The 13,011-nt window shown below is 34.4% G+C and overlaps 2 protein-coding genes across 2 annotated transcripts; one reads left to right on the forward strand and one right to left on the reverse strand.

Moving 5' to 3' along the window:
• Window positions 1–2,889: 2,889 nt before the first annotated feature.
• On the forward strand, window positions 2,890–5,384 carry LOC127086912 (reticulon-like protein B17). The gene is made up of 8 exons (XM_051027734.1): window positions 2,890–3,405; window positions 3,509–3,662; window positions 3,922–3,996; window positions 4,106–4,247; window positions 4,337–4,406; window positions 4,509–4,574; window positions 4,665–4,787; window positions 4,981–5,384. The coding sequence occupies exons 1-8, from the start codon at window positions 2,991–2,993 to the stop codon at window positions 5,175–5,177; spliced, it is 1,242 nt and encodes a 413-aa protein (XP_050883691.1). The 5' UTR covers window positions 2,890–2,990; the 3' UTR covers window positions 5,178–5,384.
• Window positions 5,385–8,572: 3,188 nt separating this feature from the next.
• LOC127082346 (NDR1/HIN1-like protein 6) lies at window positions 8,573–9,346 on the reverse strand. Its single transcript, XM_051022579.1, has one exon. The coding sequence runs from the start codon at window positions 9,305–9,307 to the stop codon at window positions 8,573–8,575; it is 735 nt and encodes a 244-aa protein (XP_050878536.1). The 5' UTR covers window positions 9,308–9,346.
• Window positions 9,347–13,011: the final 3,665 nt, after the last annotated feature.

Below are 13,011 nucleotides of genomic sequence, written 5' to 3' on the forward strand. Positions count from 1 at the left end.
GAAATCAAGACCAAGGCGTTAGCATTAAAGTTGGGCATCAACCAACTAGTTTTAAAGAATTCGAAAGTGACATTTTCCACCTCCTCATGCATTACATCCTAGTAAGATTGATAGAAAAGGGCTTCAAATCCATCAGGTCCATGAGCTTCATCCTTGTTCAAGTCAAATACTACATTTTTGATCTCCAAGGGTGAAGGAAGTATAATGAGCAAATCATTGTGTTGGGTGAGAATATAGATAAGAAACCGTCTATAGGGATTTAAATAGACCAATCCTCAATTAAAAAGATTTCAAAACTTTTTGAAACAAAATCATAGTTTTACGAGCAGAAGCAAAATCAAAATAAGAAAAAAGCTTAGAAACTCATTAAGAGGATTTCTAACCAAGATATCACAATTATGTCACTAGGAAGTTGATCCTTTCAAAGACAACCAAACAATATAAATAAAGTTTCTTAACTCAAGCAATTTAAAAGATCAACATGGAAGTACTTTGATTATAATTGAGTTAAAGATAATTTGACATTTTTTGTGCATCACAGACCTATGCTTACACAATAAACCGCTATAAGCAAGATATAAGCTATATGATATATAAACAATTCTAGGATGAAACAATTGCATAACAAATTCAAAAAATTAAAAAGAGATATGGAGAGGGAAAATGGAACACGTAGATATATACTAGTTCTACGTTATCGTCCTTGCAAACACTTAAAACCATCGGGAAAATAATAACGTCCATTATTTCAACAATTAATATACAAGTATTTTGATACAACAAACTATCAATAATCTGAACACTAATATATTTCATTATCCAATGCATATCTCAAATGACAATTCTTTTTGTTGATGCAAATACTCAATTGTTAACACACAAGATCCTAAATGAGTGACGTGCCACAGTGAGTGGCGCTTGTGGAACTCACCACAAGTATCGCTTGAGGGACTCGCCTCATATTTCACTTTAGGGACTCACACCATGCTTCACTTGAGGGAATCATCTCAAGTTTCTCTTGAGTGAATCGCCCTAAGTTTTGCTTGAGGGACTCACCTTAGGCTTGGCTTGAAGGACCCGACCAAGTTTTGCTTGAGAGACTCGCCCTAAGTTTTTATTAAGGGACTCATCTCAAGTTTCGCTTGAGGGACTCGTATAGGCTTCGCTTGAGGGAATCACCTCAAGTTTCTTTTGAGGGAATCACTCCAATTTTTTCTTGAGGGACTCGCCCTAGGCTTAGATTGAGGGACTCGCCCCAAGTTTTGCTTAAGAGACTCGCCTTAGCCTTAACTTGAGGGACTCACCCCAAGATTTGCTTGAGGGACTCACCCTAAGTTTTGCTTTATGGATTCTCCCCAAGTTTCTCTTAAGGGACTTGTCCTAACTTTCACTTAAGGGAATCACCCCAAGTTTCTCTTGAGAGAATTGCCCTAAGTTTCACTTAAGGGACTCACCCCAAGATTCGTTTAAGGGACTTACCCTAAGTTTCGCTTAAGGGACCCCTATGTTTCTCTTTGGGGGATCACCCTAGGCTTCCCTTGAGGGAATAACCCAAAGTTTCACCTTTGGGACTCGCCATAGGCTTGGCTTGAGGGACCTGCCCCAAACTTCGCTTGAGGGACTCACCCCTATCCCATTAGGATGATAATCCTATAAATCTAGCCGAAGATTTTTCTCGGGGCCCCCGATGCTTGAGTTAACCACTCCGCCCTTTCAAAAGCCTCGTACATGAGGGACTATTAACTAGGATAATTTTACTAAGGCTCGGAAAGAATAGCCCAAAGGAACATAAGCTGAGTCAATTACATTGAATACTTGGCGAGCGCCCATTTGTCAGGCCATAACTCACCCAAATTGCATGAAAAGTCGCTCTATTGGACTTGGGCCAAGCCTCCATAACCGAACTACATTTTCTACTAATTCAATTGATGGTTTACATGATTTGCGCATAATCAATCAAAGGATGAAGAATAACTACTTCTTCCACGACTGCAAGAAGAATCCAATCTTTCCAATCTCGTCCCACACCTTTAATAAAAAAATTATAAAATTAGAATGAGTGGAATAACTCAAACTAATTGAATTAAATGAATGTAAACTAATTAATTTTTACTATTTTAAAATTAAATTTATGAAATAGTAATAATTTAAGAACTAAATTTTATTCTTAATCTATAACAATATATAAAAGGAAAATTTGGTTTTGGTGAAGCCTATTGTTCTACCAATTTTACTCTTAGATAACTTATATAATAACTTTTAATAACTTCTATTGAAACCACTCTTATCATCTTTTACATAACTTCATACTATTAACTTCTTATATAACTTCAAATTAAAATTAACATTAAATAAAATAATATCGTATATATTTATAACAATATATAAAGAGAAAACTGGATTTTGGTTAACCTATTTTTCTACCAATTTTACCCTTAGATAACTTACATAATAACTTCTATTGAAACCACTATTATCATCTTTCACATAACTTCTTACTATTAACTTCTTATATAACTTCCAATTAAAATTAACATTAAATAAAATAATATCATATATATTTTCACGTATGTTTATTAAAAAAGCGGATAGACGAGCGCAGAGTGTCCATCTGGACGTTAGTTCAAATAAATTAAAAATAATAATATTTATTTAATTATTAAATTAAAAAAATATGATTTAATTGAAATACACTGACAATGTAAAAGAATTTTATTTTAAAAATCTATAAAGTAACGTAAACGGATGATGGTGATAAATTGACCGTGTAAATCTTTTTAAAACCGTGCATACTAATTAATCCCTAAAAAATAATAGATAAATTAAGAGATATAAAATCTAAAAATAACTGTAAACAAAAATTGATACGTCGTTAAGTTGTCCAACGGCTAGTAAACCCAAAACGTGATTCAAATGCACCACTTTCTGAAAGCTCCATTCCCAATAATCATTCATTCTCCAAACTCAAACCTTCACTGCTTTCACACCTCATGGATTCATCTACGCCACCGCCATGTTCATCACTTCCGATTATCTCCGATCAACCAATCCACGTTCCTCTTCCTCTCATCACCAACCAATCTCCATCACCGTCGCCATCACCGTCGCCATCACCTTCCCCTTCCCCTCTCAGAAGAAGATCCAAAACCTGCCTCGCCGACCGCCTCGAAATTGCCGCCGATGAGTCTCCTGAACCTGCCGGAGTACGGAGACGGGGAAAAGCCAGAGCCGCTCTAAACAACGCTCGAAAACCGAGAAAACCGCGTCCTGATGTTGAGATTCGAGAAGAGAGTAAAGATGGTGTTGGTTTGGTTGAAGAAATCGGAAAACCTAGAAAGAGGAAATATGGCGGTCGACCGAAGAAAGAGAAACCTATCTTAGTTCAATCTTCAACCTCGTCTTCAAGTATGTATATGCCTATTTGAATTAACTAACTTTGTTTTCATTTTTGTTTCAATCAAAACCCTAATCGTTTTTTTTTCTCAATTTTGATTTTGTTTTTGTGTAGAAATGGAAGAAGAAAATTTGGTTGATTTCGATCGTATTGGGGAGGTGGTGAGTGATTTGGTTATGTGGAAAGATGTATCAAAATCAACCCTTTGGTTTGGACTTGGCTCCCTTTGTCTCTTATCTTCATGCTTTTCTCAAGGTCTAAATTTTAGGTATTGCAATTCTTTCTAAGAGAGTGATAATTTATGAGAATAGTATAGAGAATATTTAGACAAAAAGATATTGGAAGGTGCCAATACCTATACTATTATTAACACTTTTTATGATAAAGACTAACTTGTGATTAATTAATACGCGACAGTTATTTAAAGCCTTGGGAGAGTGTGTTAGTTTAAGAGCAAATTTGAAGGCTTACTATCTTTTACTCTTTAATTTGAGAAGTATCTAAGGTGTTCATATTTGATGTTTCAGCATTGTCTCGACCTTGTCGCAATTGGCTATTCTCATTTTGGGTGTTTCATTTTTCTCAAATGCCATTTACCAAAGGTACTTTGTTTTTTTGTTCTAATGGATGATGGTGTTGTAGTGTAAGTATTCTTCAAACTATCTCTTTTATTGATTGTTGCTATTCTATGATTTTCTGCTTGTATTACAGCGAAACTATTGATGAGAAGTGTTATGCCAAGCTTAAAGAAGATGATGTTTTGCGTCTTGCAAAATTGATTCTGCCTGCTTTAAATTTTGTGATTTCAAAGACTAGAGTGCTATTCTCAGGAGAACCATCAATGACTCTAAAAGTAATCCACAATTCTTAATTTTATTTTGTCTACTAAGAATCATAATAATTGCTTAATTCATGAACTACTCTTTTCTTTTCCTGTTGCAGGTAATTCCTTTCCTTCTATTAGGAGCTGAGTTTGGCCACTTGATTACAATCAGGAGGCTATGTGCCATTGGTTAGGACACCATGAACTCTTCTATCCATCTATATAAACCTTTTCTTTGAAATTCAGTTCTTGTCTTAGTTAAAATGCTAATTAATACATACGCACATACAGGTTTTTTTGTCAGCTTCACTATCCCAAAATTTTATTCATGTTACACTAGTCAGATAAACAAGAGAGGTATGTATAACTTCATGTGTTTATATGCATATCAAGCAATCCGCTTTTTTGTGCTTAGTAGTTGAAAGCTTGTGTTATATTCATTTGCAGCTGAGTGCTTGAAATCATCATTATTGGAAACATGGTGTGCTTGCACTCACAAGAAGAAAGTGATGGCGTCAACACTCTTGACATTCTGGAATCTATCTTCAACCAAAACTCGGATCTTTACCGGTAACACTTGCATAAACAATTATAACATAATAAGTTCTTTCAAATTCTACTCCTGATCTTTTTAGGCGCAATGTTGCAACACTTGGGTTACCGCTACCATGAATCTTAAAAATCAAAGTATTTATTTAGTTTTAGACAGCTAAATTTGCATATATGCAGAACCTTTGTGATAGCTGTTTTTTTTTACTTGCAGCTTTTATGTTGCTGGTACTATTTAGATACGTAAACCAACATGTGGTGCAGCAACTACAAGATGGAGAAGCACAAGTAGGTGAGAAGGAACAACAGAAGAAACAGAAGAAAGAATCAATGGTGGTGGAAACAGAAGAAAAGGAAACTCAACTAGCATTAGTTATACATAACTCAGATTCAAAAAATAAAGACAATTAATGTGTGGTTGGTGGAGACAATATGTTAGTGTGAGAATTCATCTTGCAAGTGTAACATATATTTTTCTAATGTTGATTAGTCACTGCTAAACAACGTTAGATAGAAAAGCAAAGTGAGATAATAGTTACTAGAGTCTTGTTTACTAACTAGTATTTCAAAAGAAATTATCATGAGAAAATGAATTTTTGAAAACATTTTTTGTGTGCATATTAATTACTTATTAGTTAAGCTAGCTCTGAAAGTTTTTAGTTTATACTTAATTATTTTACTTTCGTAAAATTTAACATTTAAACTATTTATTAATGTTATACTCCATCTGAATCGATGCAATTCTATTGTTTATCTTTCAATTATACCATTTAATTAATATTTTTAATTTATTATTCACTTATTCCGCATTTATGATAAATTGAATACACAAATAACAAACAAAGATAGTTTTATATTTTCTCTTTTATTTATTATATATGTTTTTTATATAAGTGTGAAATATCATAATTATCTTACGACTCATGACAAATAAGTTTTTAGAGTTTATTGTATAGTTTAAATTAATAGTGGGCTCAGTCGAAACGAAAATCATATACATTATTAAATCTCATTCTTTTTTTTAGCTCCCGCATTGTGTGGAGGAGTTAAGCCAATTTATTCGGTTGGTTGTTTGTACCGTCTCATCTCAAAATTACTAGCGGCTAGATTTAGAGTGGTGACTGGTAGCGGCTAGATTTAGAGTGGTGACTGGTAAGTTGGCATCACCTACTCAAACGGTTTTATTGAAGAAAGACACTTGTTAGATGGTGTGTTGGTTCGAGGTGCTGGATTTCGCTAAGAGGGTGAAGAGGAATTGCCTTGTTTTGAAGGTGGATTTCGAGAAGGCTTATGATTGTGTTTCATGGGGTTTTCTTAAGTTTATGATGTTGAAGATGAGGTTTAGTTCGAATTGGATGTCTTGGATGGAAGCTTCGGTTTTTCCCAGTTAAGTATCAATTTTGGTGAATGGTAGTCCTACCGATGAGCTCATGGCATTAAGAGGGTTGCGCCAGGGAGATCCTCTTTCTCCCTTTTTGTTTATTTTTGTAGTAGAAAGCCTTGCTGGTATGATGAGTAATGAGGTTTCTTCAGGTTGTTTTAAAGGCTTTTAGGTTTTATATGGTATCCGTTTTGAGATGTTACAATTTGCGGATGACATGGTTCTTATTTGTGATGGTTCACGGGAGATTCTCTTTCTCCCTTTTTGTTTATTTTTGTAGTAGAAAGCCTTGCTGGTATAATGAGTAATTAGGTTTCTTCAGGTTGTTTTAAAGGCTTTTAGGTTTTATATGATATCCGTTTTGAGATGTTACAATTTGTGGATGACATGGTTCTTATTTGTGATGGCTCACGGGATAATTTGTGGTGCATTAAATCTATCTTGTGTGACTTTGAGTTGGTTTCAGGCTTGTGTATCAATCTAAATAAAAACAAGCTTTATAGGGTTACTTGGAGGATCATTTTATGGGAGCGACGCCGTCTTTCTTGACTTGTCAAATTGACAAGTTGGATTTTGTTTTCCTTGGAATTCTAGTTGGTGGTAATCACAGGCGTATGGTTATGTGGTCGGGTGTATAATCTATGTTGAAGAAGAGATTCTGTGTTTGGAGGGGGAAGTTTTTTTTTTGTGTGTGTGTGTGGTGGTGGTGGTGGGGGGGGGGGGGGGGGGGGGAGGTAATGTTATTGAATTTCGTTCTTAATAGCATCCCTATCTTCATGATTTCCTTTTACAAAGCTCCGAAGTGAGTCCTTGAGGATATTATTAACATTCAACGGGATTTCTTATGGGGGAAGGGGAATGAGAGGCGAAAGGTTCGTTGGGTTAGTTGGGATATGATTTATCTTGCGGTGAATGAAGGTGGCTTAGGTGTCAAGAATATTGAAACTTTCAATTACTCTTTGGTGAGTAAGTGAGGGTGGAGGTTTTTGTCGGATAAGGAGTCATTGTGGTATAATTTAATTCGCTTTAGGTATGGTGGGGGTTTGGAGGCCAAGATTTTTTGTTTTCATAAGATATCCAAAAATCCTAATGACGACCTTCTAATGCTCACCATTTGGATTGCTAGTAAAATCTACTCATTTTACTAATTGCAAATGTTATGTCAGATCTAGTACATTGCATGCACTTGCATATCAATTGAGCCACAACTCTTCAATCATTCTTTTGAAGTTTGACACTACGATCAAATAGAGTACTCACTTCCTTAAAGCGTACATATTTGAACTCATCAATTATTTTCTCAATATAGTGTATTTGACTAAGTTCATAACCTCCACTATTTCACTTTACTTTGATCCCCCAAAATATGTCAACTAGTTTAAGATCATTCATCTTGAACGTGGAAGTTAGAAACCTCTTTGTTTCTAAAATTCTATTCATCTTGTTGCTAATAATAAATCATATAATCAATATGGAGACAAATGAATATCACAATATTCTCACACAATTTTGTGTACAAACACTTGTAACAAGAATTAGAGGAAGAAGGTTTTAAATAATCATGCATGATGATGCAAGAAAGTTTTTAGATGAAGTGAGAGATAAAATTTAGATCTTATTTAAAGTAGTATAATATGAATTACAATGAGCACCTTAGTTTTGTTCACTAGTCTCAAATCTTCACTTGAACTTTTATGCTAAACCTTCATAATCAAATTCATCATTGATGTGCATGACACTTTAGAATCGTTTCTTCTTTGATAATTTTTGTCTTCATCAAAACTGAACTAGATATAAGATGTATTTATCACAAATTGCGCCTTTTTGATGATGACAAACTCTTTTAATTCATGTTTTGATAAGATTGAAAAGTCTCCCCCTAAGTTGCGTGTATCCCCCTTTTTTTCATTACCAGGAAGCACATAACCTTATGGTTTCTTCATATAAATCTTCTCATCGAAATATCCGTTTAGAAATGTCATTTTGACATCAATTTGATGAACTATAAGGTCATGCAAGAAAACTAATGCAAACAATACTCTAATTATCGCCAGTCTTGTTACCGATGCATTAACACATTCCTTTTGTCTAAAATCCTTGACTACTAATCTAACCTTGTAGGTGTTTAGTGTACCATCACTATAATCTGTCCTTCTAAACCTACCACATTTATTTAGAGCTGTCAAATAAGCCCTATATTTAAAAGCCCCAATTATTAAGCCCTATTAAAGCCCTGATATATTAATCCCCTTATCATTGAGATTTATTTTAGGCCCTAAAATTTTAGGCCCTTTATATAATGCATTTTTTAGGCCCCATTGAGGGGCCTTATTTTATTCCCAAAATTTGGACGTTGAGTTTATCACTCCATTCATGTTCTGTGTAAAGCTTCTGCCACCGTCAACCAATTACACCGTCGTCGAATTCATGTTCTGTGTAAAGCTTCCGCCACAGCCACCGGTTTCTTACCGGCGGAAACATGGACTCTGATTCCGTCACAAGAGACTCTTATTCTGATGTTAGGTGTCTTCAATTTTCCCAATTTAGCCTTCACTTTGGTATCTAATTTCACTTTCAACGGTAACCCGTTCTTGCTCTTCAAGTTCTTCTTCAACTCTGTGGCGGCGTCGCTCTCTAGCGGTGCTCCTTTGCTCAGAATGGAAGCTTTTAGCAGAGTGGTGTTCTTCTTGTCGTGTTTGAAAGAGGGGATTGTTCCGTCGCCGACATCGATTTCGTTGGAGAGAATTTGAATGGAGGTGGGTTGGTAAACGAAGGTGATGTCTTTGTTGGGGTTTTTGGCGGTGATGTTGACATTGAATTTTGAGTTGAGAGTGGAGGAAGATGTGAGGTTGAGGTAGGAGAGTTTTAGGGAAGTGACGGTGAAGGAAGGACGGTGGGGACGGTAGATTAGGTAGAAAGCAGTGCCGGCGATGCCGATGATGAGGAGGAGGATGAGGATGATGAGGAGGAGGTAGAAGAAGAAGGTGCAGCAGCAGCGACGACGGGTACGGCGGTGATGGGGTTGAGGACGGTAGGTTGGGCGAGAGGCACCGTAGAGTTGGGCCTTTGTGGCTGGGAAAGATGGGTTGGCGGTGGATACGCCGTTACCGTTGGCGGCGGTGGTGGTGGGTTTGACGGCGGGGTATACTCGATCTGTCATGGTTGTTTGGGAGAAAATAATACTGTCGGTGGAGGGAGAGAAAGTAAAGTTCTTTTATTTTTTGAATTTATTTTATTTTATTTTTCAAAATTAAGTTTTTTTATTTTATTTGGGGCCTTATGACCCTCTTTTAAATTTTGGGCCCATCTAACTTTAGGACCTATGTATTTGAGGGCTTACTATTCTTTAATTTTTTTAGGCCCCTTATTTTGGGGGTTGAGGCCTAAATTAATTGACCCCCTAAATTGACAGCTCTATATTTATTAGACATGCACATATATATGAACATTAATATATGTCCATTACACCATGTTTATAACTAAGGATTTAAAAGTTATCAAATTAACCACACATATCATATATATATATATATATATATATATATATATATATATATATATATATATATATATATATATATATATATATATATATATATATATATATATATATATATATATATATATATATATATATATTATGAAACAAGTTAATTCATTGATACAATATTATCTCAAAAGAAAACTTTTAAAATTTATGTGCATTTTTCAACACAAATAATTAAATGTATACATACATGTTCATGTAATATATAATTCCGCAAAATCCAAAAAATCAATTACAACATCGAAACAATTTTTGTTACTTAATTACTTACCTTTTAAAACCTATTGCATCAATTTGATATGGATATTGTACCACATAAAGAACAATATATATTTCATATGGGTATAGTATTATGTTAATTATATATCATGATTATATTGCCAAACCATATATATATTGCCAAACAACACATATATTGGCACAATGCTTCATTTCAATTACATATATATCTTTTAAAATTTTCCGCAACACTATTCGGCAATGTCAAATTATGATATATACACACAATTGAATCAAATTAAATCAATAGACTCTCAAAATACCAATTTATATATATCTACCACAGTAATATATACACCATAATTCATGAAGAATGCTTATTGTTCATGCTTTTGCTTGGTTTGAATTATTACGTGCGACTATCAAAGTGTTACGCACTACCTGAACTTTTCAAAAGAACTGTATACACGTGATCTTTTCAGAGTTGTTCTCTAATATACATAAATATATAATGTTTCACACTAATGACTTTTATTAAATGGTGTAAAGTATATATTATCATATATCAATTTAGTATATCAAATTAGTCTTTCAGAAGAACTCGTTTGAAATGAAAATCCAAGGTCGTTCATAATCAACTTTCATATACACAAAAGAAATTATTTCCAATTCAATTTCAAAACAATAAAAACTCGCATGCTTGTCAAACTGTTTGAATTCTGAATTTGTTGTTGGATCTGAAAATCAAAAAGAGCAAGTATGTGAAATTGATGATTGAAAATAAATCAGTCATAAGCTTTGCCAAGAATCCAGTGTTGCATGGAAGGATAAAGCACACTGACACAAAGTTTCACTTTATGAGAAATCAGGTTCTGAGTGGAGTGCTTGAAGTTGTTCATTGTAGCACTCAGAAGCAGTGTGAAGTCAAATTTCTCTATGATGAATGTATTTTGATGAAGACAAAACTCCAAGCAACAAGAAGGCAAAGATTTTACTCAATGATAAAGCATCTTGATTCAAGAAGTTAAGTTTTTTATTTCGAGAAGGTATAATGAGAATACTTACCTTCATTAAAGTCTTAGATGCTCAAGTATTCATATGGTTATTGCATAACTTTTCATAGTGCATGGAAAATGTCTTAGAATCAAATTTCTCATTTTCAAACTGGTAAATCGATTTACCTATAAGGGAAATCGATTTACCACTGAAGCTTTCATATTTTTTAAATGCAAAGAATAATTTTTTCACTTAGGTAAATCGATTTACCACTGGAGCATTACTTTTCCAGAAGCAAAATTTTAAGTTTTTTAACTAGGTAAATCGATTTATCTCTTAGGGAAATCGATTTACCACTGAAAGTTTTTGAAAAATTTTAAACGTTGCAACAAGGAAATCGATTTACCAATTATGTAAATCGATTTACCACTGTGCGTTTCTGAAAAATCAGTGGCTTCTCAAACACCTCTTCATGCACCACTTCATGGAATCTTTTCAATTCATCTTTGACAATTATTCATGATTCTTTCAGAACATTACCATGTTTCATTTGAGGTGTTATGTGCATATAAATTCATGATCTTTCAAACTCAAACTTCACCTCTTCCAATCAATCTCTTATAATTTTCAGAATTCACACTTATTGTTATAAACCTTGATTCAAGATATTTTCTGCATATTTTCATATCATTCAAAACAGAAAATACTTGAGCAATCTAATATCTTTGTGTTTGTGAATTATTGTCATTGGAAGATAAGATCAAGCAAATTGATATATCACTTAGTGTGATCATTATACTACAAACTTTACATTCAAACCATTATTGTAATCCATGTCTTATTTTTTTTAGAGTTGTTGAAAAATAATATTGTGTGTTTTGTAAACACCTTGCTGTCCAGGATTGTTGGAAGCAAGAGAGTTGAGTTTGAGAGGATTGTTCTCATATCAACTTGGTGAATCACAAGAAGTTGTTCTTGGTGATTGTGTTTGTCTTGTACAAGTCATAACAGATAGTGAAATCTCTTTCATGTTGAAATGGAACTGGAGTACTCTCGATCTGTGAGGGGAACCATGATATCTCTTCGTGTTCTTTACCTTTCCGCACTTTACCGTTCATAGCTTAACATAACCAAAAAAGAAAGAACAAAGTTTTTCATAAACCGGAAAAAGTTTTCAAAGATCCTAATTCACCCCCCCCCCCCCCCCCCCCTTAGGCGCTACTCAACTAACAATTGGCATCATAGTAGGTTTTGGTAACTTGCTCCACATATCCAGACGATGGCTTCCGCAAGCGTAAACCCGATTTTTAAAGATGGAGGTAGTAGCAACAAACCACCTCTATTTTCTGGAGAATATTTTGACTTTTGGAAAATCCGCATGAAAGCACACTTAGAAGCACAAGGAGATGGTATATGGGAAACCGTTGAAAATGGTCTGCATAATCCTATGAGTGTGGTCAATGGTGTTGGCACTCTGAAGGTTAAAAGTTCATATGATGAAGACGATAAGAAAAGAATACTTAATGAAAAGAAAGCGATAAATATTCTTCAAAATGCATTAAGTATGGATGAGTTGTTTTGCATATCTCAATGTAAATCGGCAAAAGAAATTTGGGACACTTTGGTGGAGACTCACGAAGGAACCGCTGAAGTTAAAAGATCTAGATTAAACACATTGAGTCCAGAATATGAAATGTTCAGAATGCAGCCCGGAGAATCCATTGTTGCATTACAGAAAAGATTTGTTCACTTGACGAACCATTTAATTGCTCTCGGAAAAACATTTACAAATGATGATCTCAATCTTAAAGTACTAAGATCCTTGACTAGAGAATGGCAACCAAAAGTAACGGCCATATTGGAGAAGAAAAGTCTTTCCACTATCACGTCCGCATCATTATTCGGGAAACTCCAAGAACATGAACTTGAACTTGGAAGACTCGAAAAGCATGAAAGTCAAGAGAAGAAATCCAAAGGAATTGCATTAAAAGTAGATTCAAAGGAAGATAAAAATGATGGCGTATCGGAGGAATATGAAAATTTCATGCTCCTTGTTAAAAGACTTGGTAAGTTTTTTTAGTAAAAATGACAAAATCTTTAAT

Source organism: Lathyrus oleraceus, chromosome 5 (assembly GCF_024323335.1).
Source record: "Lathyrus oleraceus cultivar Zhongwan6 chromosome 5, CAAS_Psat_ZW6_1.0, whole genome shotgun sequence".
NCBI classification, from domain to species: Eukaryota; Viridiplantae; Streptophyta; class Magnoliopsida; order Fabales; family Fabaceae; genus Lathyrus; species Lathyrus oleraceus.